Source organism: Pelodiscus sinensis, chromosome 16 (assembly GCF_052426305.1).
Source record: "Pelodiscus sinensis isolate ZL-2025 chromosome 16, ASM5242630v1, whole genome shotgun sequence".
Lineage (NCBI taxonomy): Eukaryota > Metazoa > Chordata > Testudines > Trionychidae > Pelodiscus > Pelodiscus sinensis.
The window spans coordinates 18,738,448-18,753,555 of record NC_143067.1 but is presented as its reverse complement, the minus strand read 5'-3'; the positions used below and the strand labels follow the sequence as shown (position 1 = coordinate 18,753,555).

The window sequence follows — 15,108 nt, the reverse complement described above, 5'->3', positions numbered from 1 at the left end:
CCGCTCTGTTAAAGCTATCCATAGATGCACTTGGACCTCTAGACAATCAAGTACATAAAGGAAACATAGTAGTCTGTAATTCACTTATTTTGGCTACTGCAATAATTTGCTGGGTTCCTGTTTTGAGCTTCCAGTCTTGGGAAGTGAAATGATTTTAAATTCATTCCCAGTGAAAAAAACAGCCTACAGCCCTACACATAATTTGGAATGATTCATTGATTGATTTTGTTCAAAGAAAGCTGCAGAGATTTGGTACTACAAGCTGAAATACTTTAGTCTTATCAATAAAGGGTGGCCTCTCACAAAAAGATGAGGAAGGAGCCATCAGTGGTTATTAGTCAAAATGGGGATGCAGCCCCATCCTTAGGATGACTCAAAACCTATGATAGGCAAAAGTCAAGAGATGAAGCCAGGGGAGGAGTTCTATAAAATTGCCCTGTTCTGTGCACTTCCCCTAAAGCTGTGGTATTAACCGCTGTCACAAGATCGGATACTGGGCTAGATGGACCTATGTTCTGATCCAATAGGGCCATTCTTATATCCTTAGTCTCTTAGCCAACAGTCCATTAGCTTCCCTTAGAGCACAAGCAAGAGAAGTTGGACTTGCCCTTAACTGTCTTATTCCTCAGCAGCGGATGAATCCCTGGTCTGGGGCGGCTAGCCCCAGCATCGCCCCATCTACCCAAGGCTCTGCCCTTTCCACACCCACCAGAGCCCACCCTCCACTATGGCTGCTGGTCCCTGCCCTACACTAGTGCTTCCATGTCTCCTAGCCTCAAAACAGTGGGTGGACAGGCAGCATGACCCTAGCTCCGCTGGCCTCAGAGTGCTGGAGAGCTGGGCAGCATGGCTCCAGGATCCTCTGGACCCGGAGTGCCGGCAGCACGGCCCCAGTCTCTCCAGTCCCCAGAGAGCCAGGCAATATGGCCCCAGCCTCCTGGGCTGCATCACCCAGCCTGACCCCTTACCAGCATGTCCCCCTAGCCTTGAAGGCACTCCCACCGAGCCACAAGCCCTAGTGCTGGGTAGGGGGCAGCATGACTGGAGTTGCCCCAGTGCCGGGAGGACGTGCACCACGCCCTCCCAGTCCTGCCTACCCCAGCTTCTAGCATGGGAACAGCAGGCAGGAGGAGGTAGAGCATGGGCAGGGACATGTCTGTCTGTTACAGTCCTCACCCCCATGGTCTTATTGCTGCTTTAATGAAGCCACTGTATGGGGCAGGAGAAGCATCTTGTGCTATCCCATGTTACAAATATCTCATCTTCAAAGGGGCCCATTCCGGAAAGAAAGATTACACTTCAAAGAATGGCACCGGGCTTTCATACAGCCCAACTGCTAGAACACATGTGAAGCAGGAATCCGCTCTGCTGCTGTGAAGCTCTGTCGGCTGCCAGAACACTGCAAGTTCAAATGTGCTAGTTACAAGCGAGCTGTTGCTCTCATTCATTAAAAGAAACAATTAAAGTGACAAGAGGCAGTTACACAAGTCCATGGTCTTTCTTTGGAGACCTACAGAGGAGCAGTTTTGGCCATGTGGATGGGGCCAAGCTTTTGGGAGAATGCAGTTTGACAAACAGGGCACCTTCTATCACCTCCACAGAACAACCCATTAGGCTCACCAGGAGAGGCACCGATGTAACATATGGCAGAACTGAGCTGTAGTTGGTTTCAAAACCAGGGGAGAATCAAACCGCCTCCAGTGTGGTTTTGGAAACATTTGCTTGATAAAGGAACGCTTCCCAGGCTTTGCTCCAGAGAATGTAACTTATAAAACAAGTTCAAAACTATCCTGGAGGAACAAGGTTTAATACGCTGCTGAGGCTCAGCATTACATTTTTGTGTTTTGAGTGCTAGTGATTTAGTACCTAAGCAAAATGTCATGAAGGGAGAGCAAATGCTATGAACTGATGATTGCCAGAAAGTATTTCAGCCTTGCAGAAGACAGAAGTTATCCGTCTAGTCCTTTCTTTTTGCTTCCAGTGTTTTCCTCTCCTGGGGAAACTTTCTCCCCTCCCCCAAAACAAACACCACAAAAGGCCATATTTAAGAAAGGAAACAAAACAAAAAAGCCTAAAATGAGTGTGTCTACCAGAGCTGGTTGAAATGTTTTGTTCAAGACTTTTTTTTGACTAAATAACAAGGCTTTTTCATCCAAACAGAAATTTCCTTAGGGCGTGTCCATTTTGGACAATTTGCCATGATTTTGTACCAAAACAACCTCCCACAACCCAATTTTTTGGTTTTTTTGGGAACCAAAAACTGAAAAATTGGGTCAAAACTTTTCTTCCTGAGATGGTGGTCTCCCTTTCAGAAATGTGATCCAACACCCTTTAACTATGCTTGTCATTCAGATGCAGCTGTACATTTGAAACCTGTAATCAAGTATTCAGAGGTCAAATACTCAGATTTGCACCTGAAATTTAAGTTTTAATTCTAGGTGCTTAGCTTCTCTCTGCTCGGGCTGTAAATTTCATGAGACAGTGGCAAGCACTTTACTAGGTATAGTGCAACTCTATCTCCTCAGTAATGCATTACCAGCAAAATCAACACTAAATAGGGGGGCTATGTCTATACTGCAGGCTTCTTGTGCAAGAGCACGTCCACACTGCCATGTGCTTTTGTGCAAGAGATGTGCTTTTGCGCAAGAGCATCCATGGCAGTGTGGATGCTCTCTTGCACAAGAAAGCTCTGATGGCCATTTTAGCCATAGGGGTTTCTTGCGGAAGAAACCCCTGTTCCCGTCCACACTAGCCTTTTGCACAAGAGCTCTTGCACAAAAAGGCTTATTCCTCATGCACAAAAAGCTCTGTCTTCTGGTGATCTACTGTAAAGTTTTTTGCGCAAGAACAGGCTTGTCGGGTGGACGCTCAGCAAGTTTTTGCACAAGAACAGCCGTTGTTGTGCAAGCAGCCTACAGTGTAGACGTAGCCATGAGGTTTAGTTATATGTTATTGGAAAACAATAAAAATAAACCCTCTAAGTTATATCTATGTTTGAATTACAGCACGTTCTGTCCTCTTTGGACACGCACACAATTAATATATAGTATATAAAACACTGGTTGCTTGAAATAAGTTTCTAGACCAGAAAAGTTCAGATAAGCTTGAAATAGCTTATAAACTATTGGTTTCTTATCCAAATCAATGCAGAGATGCTTTTGAAGTTGGCCTATCACTAACATGAACAGATTTGTGTCTGCAAATCAAGTTGCCACTGAGTGTGCCACGTACACTGGAAAAAAATTAACACTGGCAAACGTGAGCCAGATAAGCCTGTGGTGCACTGTAACTTCAGCGGGGCACAACTGCCAAGCAGTAAAAATAGACCAAGCCGATAGTAGTCAATGCAACTACCTAGGTCCTTGTACTTTAGTTGAGAGTTTATGGGCTGTGGCATCTGCTAATCTAATGCCCTGGTCTGGAGAATTATGGACCTTGTCAGCATCTCCACTGTGAAGAGCATCGTGGTGTCTGATTCTGATGCAGTTCAAATGCCTTTGGTTCTGAACATTAAATTTAGCTAAAATGGGTGTCAGCAACTCCTCCTATGTACCTTTAAAAGCAAAAAGAATGTGTGACACTGATATCAGAATGTAGCAAACATTTATTTCCTAAAGCCCCTTTCCAGGAGTGCTTCTTTGCCTAGCATGTGAACTCCCAGAATTGTTTATTCAGAATGTTTTATGAAAGGTGCCAGATTATCAGCATGGGTGACCAAAGTCCTCTATCCAAGGAACAGGTACAGCACTGGAGATATTCCAATCTCATAGAGCTGGAAGGGACCTTGAGAGGTCATCAAGTCCAGTCCCCTGCCCTCACAGCAGGACCAAGTACCATCCCTGACAGATCTGCCCTAGATCCCTAAATGGCCCCCTCAGGGATTGAACTCACAACCCTGGGTTTAGCTGGTTAATGCTTAAACCACTGGGAAAGGCAGGACAAATGTTCTGTAGCTCTCCCCAGAAAAGTCAATTTGAGGGTATTTCTTTCTCCCCAGACCCATTGAATGCCAACCCTGAGCTGGGGTAAAACTGCACCTATTTACACTAGCTGAGGACTTGGCCCTTAGTCTTCAACATGTTTGCTGAACCTTGATACCAAGGGTGGCGATGGTTACAATAATGTGACAGTCACTTGTTCAGTGAACACTGGGCCCAACCCAACCACCTCGCATTATCTACTGTAGATGACCAAGCAGGTATACCGCCTCGTCCTGTCCACCTGAGCTCTCTCCAAACTGGTGCCCAAGGAGTGAGAAGGATTCAGCTCCCATTACCAGTCCCCTGAGGTACCCAAAGTTCCTGTTCTGTTACCAGTTGTGTGCTATGTTAGTGTGGCGGTCCAAAGCAGTATGTCCTACAACATCGTACTCAGTGAGTGTTGCAAAACTTGGTCAGAATAGCTTAGGAGCAGAGTGAGAGTCATTAACTCTAACAGGGGCACCGGCAGCCTCCACCAGGCCCCTGGAGAAGGTGCAGGGACAGCTCTGTGTTCCCAGAAAGGGCAGGGCCTTAGCTGGAAGGGGTAGGGGCAGGGCCAGGATAGCCAGTCCTCCACACTGCCCAGAGTGTGGCATGCCCCTCCCCCGCCAGCCCTCAGAGCCTCCTGAAGAGCACAAGGCAGCACTCTGGCAGCGTTTTAATGGGTCCAGGACTCTGGCTGCCATTGCCACCGCTGCCTTTTGAATCGTCAGGCTCCAGGAAAATGCCCTCTTTATCCCCCACCCCATCAGCAGGTCTGACTCTGAGCTCTTGTGGGTTTTTTAATGAGTGTTTTGCACATTTGTCCATTGAGCAAATTACCTGCAGAGGCTGGGCTGAGCAACTGTCAGCAACTCCTCTGGGCCTGTCTAGGATCCTTCCCTGCCCTGGGGGCAAGAAATGTGCTGTGCACTTTGTGGCCATTACTGCTAGAAGCTGTTACATTTCCTACAGACTGGAAGCTGTGCCACTGGGAGAGACTGAGAGATGGCTGAAGGGGAAATAACAACGTTCACCGCCCTGACCGAAAAATTCAACCTTCCCCTGGGGAATTACAAGAATCCCAAACTCTTATATTGCAGCAATGGAGGCTACTTCTTGAGGATACATCCAGATGGCAAAGTAGATGGGACAAGGGACCGAAGCGACCACCACAGTAAGTAAATCAGAAATGTGTTCAGGACCTATACTTGGTGTCAGGGGGTTCACACCCCCAGTGCACCTCAGTGCCCCCTGACTGTCCTCATATAGCCCCTCTCAGGGCAAGTTAGTCTGTATGGGTTGCTCATCATAGGCATCAGGGTTGTCTCAACTGCCCTGCTTACCTAGGCTGTATCAGGGTCCACCTCCAAACCAGGGCTTTGCCTCCAGCCCCTAGCCAGGGGAGTCTTGGCTGGCCCTCTTCCAGCTATTGCTGGCTATCCCCAGCTTGTCTCCCTCCCAGGGAACTCCTACCTCCTCTGCAGTTAGCTCTCCACTGGCTCCCCCCCCTCAAGCAACCTGGGCTTCTCTATATATACACACCTCCCAGCTGGGCTCACACTCGCCCTAATGATTACAGCTGGCTTCTACAAGCCACTAGTGCTGTGCTGGATCCTTGTCAGCTGGGCTCTCACTCGCCCTAATGGGTTCAGCTGGCTTCTACAAGCCAATCGTGCTGCCCTAGTTGCTTGCCAGCTGGGCTCTCCCTAGCCCCAAATAGCTCCAGCTGGCTTCTTTCTTTCTAGCCCCGGCTCCGGGCCTGAGTCCTGGTCTTAAAGGGCCAGTGCAGGGCAGGCACCCTGTCACACTTGGCTTATTAGTCATATAAATATTCTCTAAATTACAGCCCCTTTTCTCTGGGAGGCTGGCATTACACATCAGTGGTGTTTCCAGCCCAGAAGGGATAGGGAGAGTATTTATGATCTCTGCAAGGTTCTTTCTTCTCCCCATGGCAACACATCACCCAAAGGTTCAGCATGTGAAACACGGTCTGCTATCTGTACACTCTTCATAGATATAGTAGGTAAAGTACCTCACCTTTGTAAAAATATGCAATATGAAATTAGTCATTAAAAAAAAGTCACAACATGACCACAGCAGGAGAAACTAACATTCTAACTGAAGCACAGTTACCAGTTTACACAGTTAGTTGGCAACTGGAAGAAAGGGGTTTATCCACATTCTGAATTGAAAACCCAGCAGTCACACAGAGAATCTTTGCATTTACCTCAGTCCAGAAGATTCAGCATGGTAGTAGGGTTGTTATGATGTTACAGCTTTGCCTTTTTTGCAGGTTATATCATGCTCTGGAGTAAGAATTAAGGCCCAAATTCCTAAGCATGTGGAATGTATTCTATCTGTATGCCTTGCACAGGATTTTTCCTTAACGTAGCAAAGTGCAGTGCATTCCCGAAGGACAGACAAGTTTTAACAGTGCCAAGATTCAGCTGAAAAAAGTCATTCTGTGATTTATCTTTTTTAAAATGCACTCATATTATACATTCTCAAAACAAGGTTTGCTAATTCTATGCTGAGTTGGTTATGTGCTATATATGCATATTTGTGCCCCTGAAAACACAGCCCTGTTCTGACTACCAACTGGTGCTGCAAAGCATTAGGAGAGACTTTTACCAGTTATTGATAGAAGCCTGCAAACTCCTGGACCATGTTTGTGGGTTGTGAATCCAAATTTTCTGTCCATGCAGGGCTCCATTTATCAGAGTCCTCTCTGGGCATGTCTACACTAGGAAATTATTTTGAAGTAACTAAATTCAAAATAATAACTCCCAAAATAATAAAGTCACCATTTGTCTTACCATTTCCATATTCCAATACATAAATGCATCTTCTGATGTGAACGAGCGTTTTTATACATTTCAACCTGTCCTAGAAAGGCAGCCTTGTGAGCTGGAAAGCTCTTTTTAGTTTACCGCCAAATAGCTCTGTCTTAGAGTTGATCCAACAAGAATCCTTCTTCCCTTTGAATCACTGCTAGAGGTGGGTCTGAGCTGCACTATGCAGAACTGTACTTTCCCAAAGGTTCAGTTTGTTCAGATACAGTTTCTCATCAGGCTAGCAGCAGCCAGTAATCAAGCAACATCATAGCATGGTATTAGAGCAGCGATGGGCAACCGACGCTAGAGAGTGGGCTGCATGAGTGGTCCTCCTTCAGCTCAGTGAGCCACAAGATTCTTGCAATCCAGATGCTCTCTCAGGATAGGGCAGTTTTGCTAACTGCACTTGCTTACCAAGAATGTGCTGACTGATCCGTAGCAGCACTTTGATTGGCTGCAGAGAGAGTACACGGCTCGTACAGTCAATGTTGTGTGCAATTAGCATGCACCTGACTTCCCATGCCCTTGCTTTATTTGCATGACACTTCAGTATTACTGGTAGGAAAAAACCTACATGGATGGAAACCAGCAGAATCTGGCAACCCTGCACATTGGCAACAGTAAACAAAATGTCTCGTGGGCTACACATAGAACCCCGATGGGCTGCATGAGGCTGTCCACCACTGCATTAGGAGACGTTCTGCTGCTAGGAGGGGTCATTTATACAGATTTAGAAAGACCCCAGGGCACATTAACACGAGTAATTACGGTCTGCTTACTCAAATTCCCCTGCTGTTTCAATGAGATGCAGGAACATTCTTCACTTTCAGTCCTTAACTACTATGTGGCCTTGCTGGGCACAGTCAGACAGCTGGTGCATTTCACCCCAGTGGCAGGTGCATTTCCATTAGGGACAAAGGAATCCTTGGCTGTAGATTGATCAGAATAGAGTTGAAGTTTGTAAATTGTTTTGGGATCCGTTAGCATGAAAACGCAATCAATGATTACTAGAGACATGTTTTTTTCTGGATGCTTCACAATGATTATTTAAAGCAGGCCTTTTTTTAACCCACAGTTCTTTTTAACAAGAATTACATTTTGCAGCTTTGTGGTGCTATCGCTTTTTAATGGGGAAAGAATCACAGAACTATTTTTACACCACACCAAGCTGTGCAAAGATTACAACTGTTGTCCACGTCCAGTTATATCTAGGCAAGGGTTAAATAGAGGCTTTTAATGCATTCCTGACATTGAGCTGATTTCTGTCACACTGGCAAATAGGTCTGAGCTCCCATATCCCGTGGCTATGTATATTTGGACACTACTGAGATGGTATAAAATTACTATTTTCTTTATGAATCACAAACAGCATGTGTGCCATGTGACTCCTGCTGTTTCCACCCATCTTGCCATGTAAGTTTCTCTTCCACAACCTCTTCCCATTGCAAGCGCTCAACTCCAGAGTCTCCCTACTGTTTTCCGAATGAGGCAGATAACTATGCATTCCACAGTGTGCTGGCCTAGGACAGCGGTTCTCAGTGTATCTTGCAGGTTGACCGTGGGCTCCGGGCTTGCCTCCCTGCTCTGGCGCTCCAGCCCCGTACCCGCTCTCCACATGGTTAGAGTGCCAGCAGTGGCTTCCTGCAGGAGGGTGTGAGCCTTGTGGGCCAGATAAGGCTTGCCGGAGAAGGAAGCAGCTCCATGTGCTGCTGCTCCCCCTAGCCCTCAGTTGGGGGAACAGCAGTGTAGGAAATTGCTCACCTGGAGTCTTCCCCCCTGCTCCCATTGGCTGGAATCACAGCCAAAGTGAGCAGTGGGGGGCAGTGCCTGGGAGAAGTGGGAGGCACAGAGCCAAATAGGCGCCCCCCATCTGCCTCCTGCCGAGACCCCCGCACTCTCACCCGCTCCTGCATCCTCCTGCCCTCAGCCTGCTCCTGCACCTATATTGTCCTCAAGACTGGTTGGCTGGTGGTCTGTAGTGAGCGGAGTGGCTGCAGGACAAAAAGTTTGAGAACCATGGATTTAGGATAAGAGACCTTAAAGAAACAAACTGTTGCCGGCACACAGTGCCCAAGGGGGGCAACAGCTGGGTTCGTTGCCCAGTGTGCGCGCTCCCAATAAACACACCGGTGTGGAGAAGCAAAAAAAGTTTATTTGAACGTTCAAATAGGTGCGAGGAGACCAGACATCTCAAATCAAGCACACCAATGTAAGCAGTTTTCCCTCCTTATATACCCAGGTTGTTTACTTGAAGGAAAATAGTGAACTGTAGCAAGTTTCCCATGCTGGGACATGCTGCCAGTCCCCCCTCCTCCTCCTCCCCTCCCTCTACAGAAACACATCTGAATTCTTCTTCTATATCACTGATAGTAACTAGGCAACTTCAAGGTCTTGCTGTTCCCAGCTGTTAGCGAGCTATAGAAAAGTTATGCCTGGGGGGGGGAGGGGTGGTTAGGGTGCTTGGGCCTAGAGCGGGGGGGCTTCATCGATCCTTGTGATCTTCCACTCCCCCGAGTAACCTAGGATCATGCCCAGTGACCCCAACAAAACCAAAACAAACCCCAAGTGTTGTCTACTCTGTATAGGGACTTAATGATTTCATACAATGATTAGTAAGTAAGAGTAAGAGATTCTCTTGTTTAGGAATATTCTCTCTCCACACGGCTGTTGCTGGTGGCTGCCACCTTTCAACCCAGATTTGGCTGCATTTCAGAGGCCTAAACATTTTTGAAGTGCACTTTGGAGTTCTTCAGAATGAAAACTTGCATACAACTGGAAGGCATTGTTGTTCATGCTTTAAATTCTCATGTTTCTCCTCTTCCATGTTCAAACTACATATTACTGTACAGGCAGTCCCCGAGTTACGCGGATCCGACTTACGGATCCGCAGTTACGAACGGGGCACTTCCTCTCCCTGGTCTCGAGCAGACCAGGGAGAGGAAGCAAAGCGGCGGCGGAACGCGCGGCCAGCTGACAGCCCAGACGCGCGTCTGGGCTGTTAGCTGGCCGCGCGCTCCGCTCTGCTCCCCCCCCCCTGCAGACCAGGGGGAGGGGGAGCAGAGCGGAGCAAAGCAGAGCGGCGGAACGCGCAGCCAGCTGACAGCCCAGACGCGTCTGGGCTGTCAGCTGGCCGCGCGTTCCGCCGCTCTGCTCTGCTCTGCTCTGCTCCGCTCTGCTCCGCTCCGCTCTCCCTCCCCCTGGTCTGCAGACCAGGGGGAGGGGGAGCAGAGCGGAGCACGCGGCCAGCTGACAGCCCAGACGCGTCTGGGCTGTCAGCTGGCCGCGCGTTCCGCCGCTCTGCTGTGCTCCGCTCTGCTCCCCCTCCCCCTGATCTGCAGGGGGGGGGGAGCAGAGTGGAGCACGCGGCCAGCTGACAGCCCAGATGCGTCTGGGCTGTCAGCTGGCCGCGCGTTCTGCCGCTCTGCTCTGCTCCGCTCTGCTCCCCCTCCCCCTGGTCTGCAAACCATGGGGGGGGGGGAAGCAGAGCGGAGCGCGCGGCCAGCTGACAGCCCAGACGCGCGTTCCGCCTTTCTGCTCTACTCTGCTCCCCCTCCCCCTGGTCTGCAGACCTGGGGGACGGGGAGCAGAGCAGAGCAAAGCCGCGGAGCCCGAGGGCAGCAGGATAGCCACGGCGCGTCTGGGCTGTCCCGCTGCCCCCGTGCTCCGCGGCTTTGTTCCGGACGCCTGTGGTACAGCAGCTGGGGCGCTGCCGGTTGGTCCCGTAGCGCCGCTCTGGGTGCCACTGGACCAACCCAGCAGCACCCCAGCTGCTCTGCCCCAGGTGTCCCCTAGTCAGCAGCTGCTGAAAATGACCAGTGGCTGACTACAGGAAGCCCCTGCCCCGGGCTTCCTGGAATCAGCCGCTGATCAGTTTCAGCAGCAGCTGACTTGGGGATGCCTGGGGTTCTTAAGTTGAATCTGTATGTAAGTCAGAACTGGTGTCCAGATTCAGCCACTGTTGAAACTGATCAGTTTCAGCAGCGGCTGAATCTGGACGCCAGTTCCGACTTACATACAGATTCAACTTAAGAACAAACCTACAGTCCCTATCTTGTATGTAACCCGGGGACTGCCTGTACTACTATTGCTGCTTTGTATAGTGCTATGGGATGCCAAGCATTATATGAGTGTTATATGAAAAAACAAATTCTGTGCTTCTCTGACTGGAAGGGATGGATGTTTGGATTCTTCTATAGCTGCCCATATTAGAGTCAACTGGGATACCTCAAAGCATTTTTCCTTACAGGAATTTCCTAAGGAATCCAGACCTTCTGGATAAGCAAGACCCCTAGGTCAAATCTGTGCCTCTTGCCAACTTGGGCTTGATCCAGGACACAAGAAGAGCCTTCTCTGGTCTCTCAGCTACCTTTCTTCTCCCTCAGAGTGTGAACCTAATGTCTGCTACAGGTCACGCTAGCCGTAGTAATTCTTCTGGGATCATCCCACCAGCTGGGGATTGTTGGGGTGCTAAGAAATCCCGATGGGCCCCTGTGACGTAGTGGGGATACCTTGCTGGTTGCTATGCTGGGCAGTGGGCTGTGGGTGACCTCCACTGGCTGCTGTCTGTAGCACGGCCCAGTAGGGCAGGGGATGAGTCATTATGCAAAGGGGGCTCCAAACCTGTCTGACCAGCTACCCCCCAGGGAGAGAAACAAAGGAAGGTGGAATGCCGCCCCTGGCTGGGGGGCAGGGCTGGAAGTGAGGGAGTTAGTTTCTGTCTGGGATCATGGAGGAGACAGCCTAGGGAAAGGGGCTGGAATTTAGGGGCCCAGTCTCCCCCATCTCAAGGGGGGCTGAGGCATCCTAGGCCCGGTTCCTGCGACCAGATGACATCTGTGCTGTACTGTATCCTGGAGAAGCTATAAAGTCCCTCTATTCTACTGGCTGGTGGAGTCTGTCCGTGCCATTACGGGGGTGCAGGAGACAGGAAAACCCCAACATGCCGTCACAGCCCCCTTTGCCAAGAAGAGTGAGATTGGAGGGCGTAGAACTGGTTACACAGCTCTATGCCACCTGGGGTTTCTCTGACAGCAAAATAATCCCCAGATGCTACCTTAAGGGAGCTTTCTGGTTGCTTTGCATTAACTGAGCAGTGGAAAATAGCCAGATAGGGAGACTAGGGCATGAGAATTTGGTCCCAAAACTCCAGGGGATTCTTCAGCCCATAGCCCTTAACAGTTCATAGTTGAACTAATCTGGAGCTCTGCAAAATGACTAGTTCTGTTAAACAGCATTGAAACACCAAATAGACAATAGCCGTGTCAGGAAACGAGATGGACTAAAATGCCAAGGAATCAGTGTGGAAGTTCTAAGCTATTAGGGTTATTCACTTTCAAAATGCTTGGGAGGGGTTTTTAAAATAAATGTTGGCAGGGAACTGGATGGAGGGCAGGGCTGGAAAAGGAATGTGTAGTTCAAGCCTCTTGCTTAAGGTGGTCTGGGATTTAAGAATTGTAATGCTGTGTGTCTCTTCATCAGAACACATCGTCTCATTGCTCTGATTTCAAAGCAGGGACCTTTCCTGTTGCATGTGTATATTATGTTAATGAACATTTACTGGAATATCACTGTAGTTGAATCTGGCGTAAGGGCAGTGTTGGGAGAAATCAGACGTGCTTTACAAATTCTAAGAAAAACACTGAAAAAAACCTCAGTGCTCTATATTTTGTGTGTGTGTGTGTGTGTGTGTGTGTGTGTGTGTGTGTAAGCCAATTTGTGGCAGAGTTTTAATTCTAAATGCCATTTGCACACATACACACACGCACCCTCACAGAGATTGAGTGAAGGTGACCTCACTCTGGGTAAACATAGCAAGGGACGGGAAGTCTCTAACCAAGAATAAACTAGGCATGGAACCTCTGTGAAATCCTGCTCAGAAGAGGAAGTGGGAAAGCCAATACGGGGGGGTGGGGGGGGAGAGTCTTTGGAAGGCAGGATCACGCTCACGATATATACAGGGCAAGGTGCTGGAAGTGCTTCAGGCACTGGTTCTAGTCATTTTGGCACTGAGATACTGTAGCTGGGATTATGTCTGGGTAGTACTGTGACCCTCACACACAGAGCCAGGTTTGAGTCTCACAGCAAACATTAAGCTAAGTCATTTGCCAAAGGGCTTCTTAGGAATATAGGTTTTTAAGCCTAAAAGCTGCTATATATTCCTTTCATATTAAGTGTCTGAGCTAAACCACTGAAGGCAGAGGAGTTCTGAGCTCAGTGGCCAATTAAATTGACTTCACAACTCTTCATAAGCATGTGCATATAGGAACATAAGCTTATGATCCCCTAGAAGCAATCACACCCTAATCACCGGCTTATTTTGGGATTCAGCCTGTCGTTTCAAGTGAAGACTGCAGACCCAGGCCAGTTCACTCAAGTGAATCCATGTTAAAGTTAGACACACGGGGTTGGGCAGGCAGGACAACCCTGGAACTGGATGAACGAATGCCAGCCAGACTTTCATACACTGAGTGAATCACTCTGGGCTAGAGAACTCTGTAACTTAGGAACTCGGGGAGGCCTACTATGGCCATCACAAGTTGCTAACCTGGGATGTAGTCGGTGCCACTAGTGATCAGCATGGCCTTTCCCCTTTGCGTTGTGTATTTTGAGCTCTGGTAGCAGGGGGCAGTGATGAACACTGTAGAACAAGGTATGGCCTGGTCAGCAGTAGTGTAGGCTTCCCCCAGTGGGCTTCATTGCCGAGCTGGGGATCATTTTTTCAGGTGAAAAGCAGTTCATCCTCTAGGCTCATTCAGCCCAGTCTCTCTGTTGAAGCTGCCAGCAGGAATGCCAATACATTCCAGCAGCAGTGGTGGTTTGGTGAAACAGATACTTACCCACTAGGAACTAACATGTAGCAATCAACTAATTACCTAGAGCCTACCACACAGCAGAGACTTTTGAGTGCCAGCCTCCAAATCAGGAATAGTTCCGGGAAATCGGTTACCTTCCCACCCAGACCTTTGCCAGCTCTAAGCATCAAGCATGTTCAGTCCTTCCTTTGACCCCTTCCTCCAGCAAGGAATCAGAACAGGCGGCACTACAAGGAAATAGCCAGCTAATGCGGCGAGCTCTCCGCCAGGGTTCATTCATGACAGGCTGCTGGAAACATGTTGCACGTCGCCAGGGCTGCTTGCTGAAGGATGTAGGTTTGCGAACCTTTGCCAAAAAGGAACCTAGTGTCAATGAGCTACTAAAGTTGGACATCCTGATAAAAAATATTTAGAGAGGAAACTCCTGCTTAAAGGGATAGATGCCAATGGAATATAACCCTGGGAAGAGAGAACAGCTCTGTGCGCTGAAAGTTGTGTGCTTAGCAGGTTCCATGCCTCTATATTTTAGACATACTTACGTGGGATGAGAATTCACCCAATAAAACACACCCTCAATGTGCAAGCAGGCTGGTGACCTCACCTGGCCAGACTTTTCCCTTTGGATGTTATTCATATGACTAGTAGAAAGCACTGACTGACAGGGAGCAGCCAAGAATCCACTGAAGTGAATGGACTTGTTTCTCTGGAGTGTTATAGTACCAGCAAAATAATCCACACTGCTCAGAAACAATAAAGTCATCCTCAGTGCCACGCTGAAAACAGTGAATATTTGGTCACAAGAAAGTGAAGGGGAAGAGACAATCAGTAATTTATCAGGGTTTTTCTGCCAAGAGAGCTAGTGGCATGTGTGTTTGCGAATGCTCGCTCATGCACAAATCACAAAAGGTGTGAAATTTGAGGCTAGTTCTGATAAGCACCCGAAATTTTGGATAGGAGATCTGCTGAAAATAACTTGTGTCAAACTTCTCCCCTTTGCATCCAGTCCTAATTAGTAATCCCACCGGCAGCATCTTTCTTGCAATATTTGGGCACTTCTGATTCTAGAAATCAGAGAAGGAAGGAAAACTATGTAGAACATTCCAGACTTTTAAATAAGAAGTTCATGCTCAGTTTCTTAATTATTCTCTATTTTACCTAGTTCCTGGTTGTGAGGAATCCATGCATGAGCTACTAATATTCATCTTTCCTTCCCAAGCTAGTCCTCTCTTCTTTCTCCCATTCAGCCACATTGCTTCCTGTTACAGTCTAGAAATGTTACAGCCAGCCAGAGAGGAGTTGGTTTCTTCACTGTGGGTGGATGCTCTCTCTCAGGGTATGTCTAGACTGCATCCCTCTGTCGGCAGAGGGATGCAGATTAGGCAGGTTGACATTGCAAATGAGGCAGGGATTTAAATATCCCATGCCTAATTTGCATAAAAATGGCCGCTGCGTTTTGTTAACTCAGCACTTTGTCGGCAAACAGTGGCAGTCTAGAAAGCC

At 48.4% G+C, this 15,108-nt stretch overlaps 1 protein-coding gene and 1 long non-coding RNA gene across 3 annotated transcripts in view; one reads left to right on the top strand and one right to left on the bottom strand.

The window, feature by feature from the left end:
- Positions 1–15,108, bottom strand: part of LOC149523510 (uncharacterized) — a 50,637-nt gene that overhangs the window by 15,324 nt on the left and 20,205 nt on the right. The window lies entirely within an intron of this gene.
- Positions 1–15,108, top strand: part of FGF1 (fibroblast growth factor 1) — an 89,374-nt gene that overhangs the window by 60,845 nt on the left and 13,421 nt on the right. For both annotated transcript variants that reach the window (XM_006128539.5, XM_006128540.5), the window contains exon 3: positions 4,935–5,136. In XM_006128539.5, coding sequence (XP_006128601.2) covers positions 4,968–5,136 — 169 coding nt within the window. In that variant the 5' untranslated portion in view covers positions 4,935–4,967. The remainder of the gene's footprint in view (positions 1–4,934; positions 5,137–15,108) is intronic.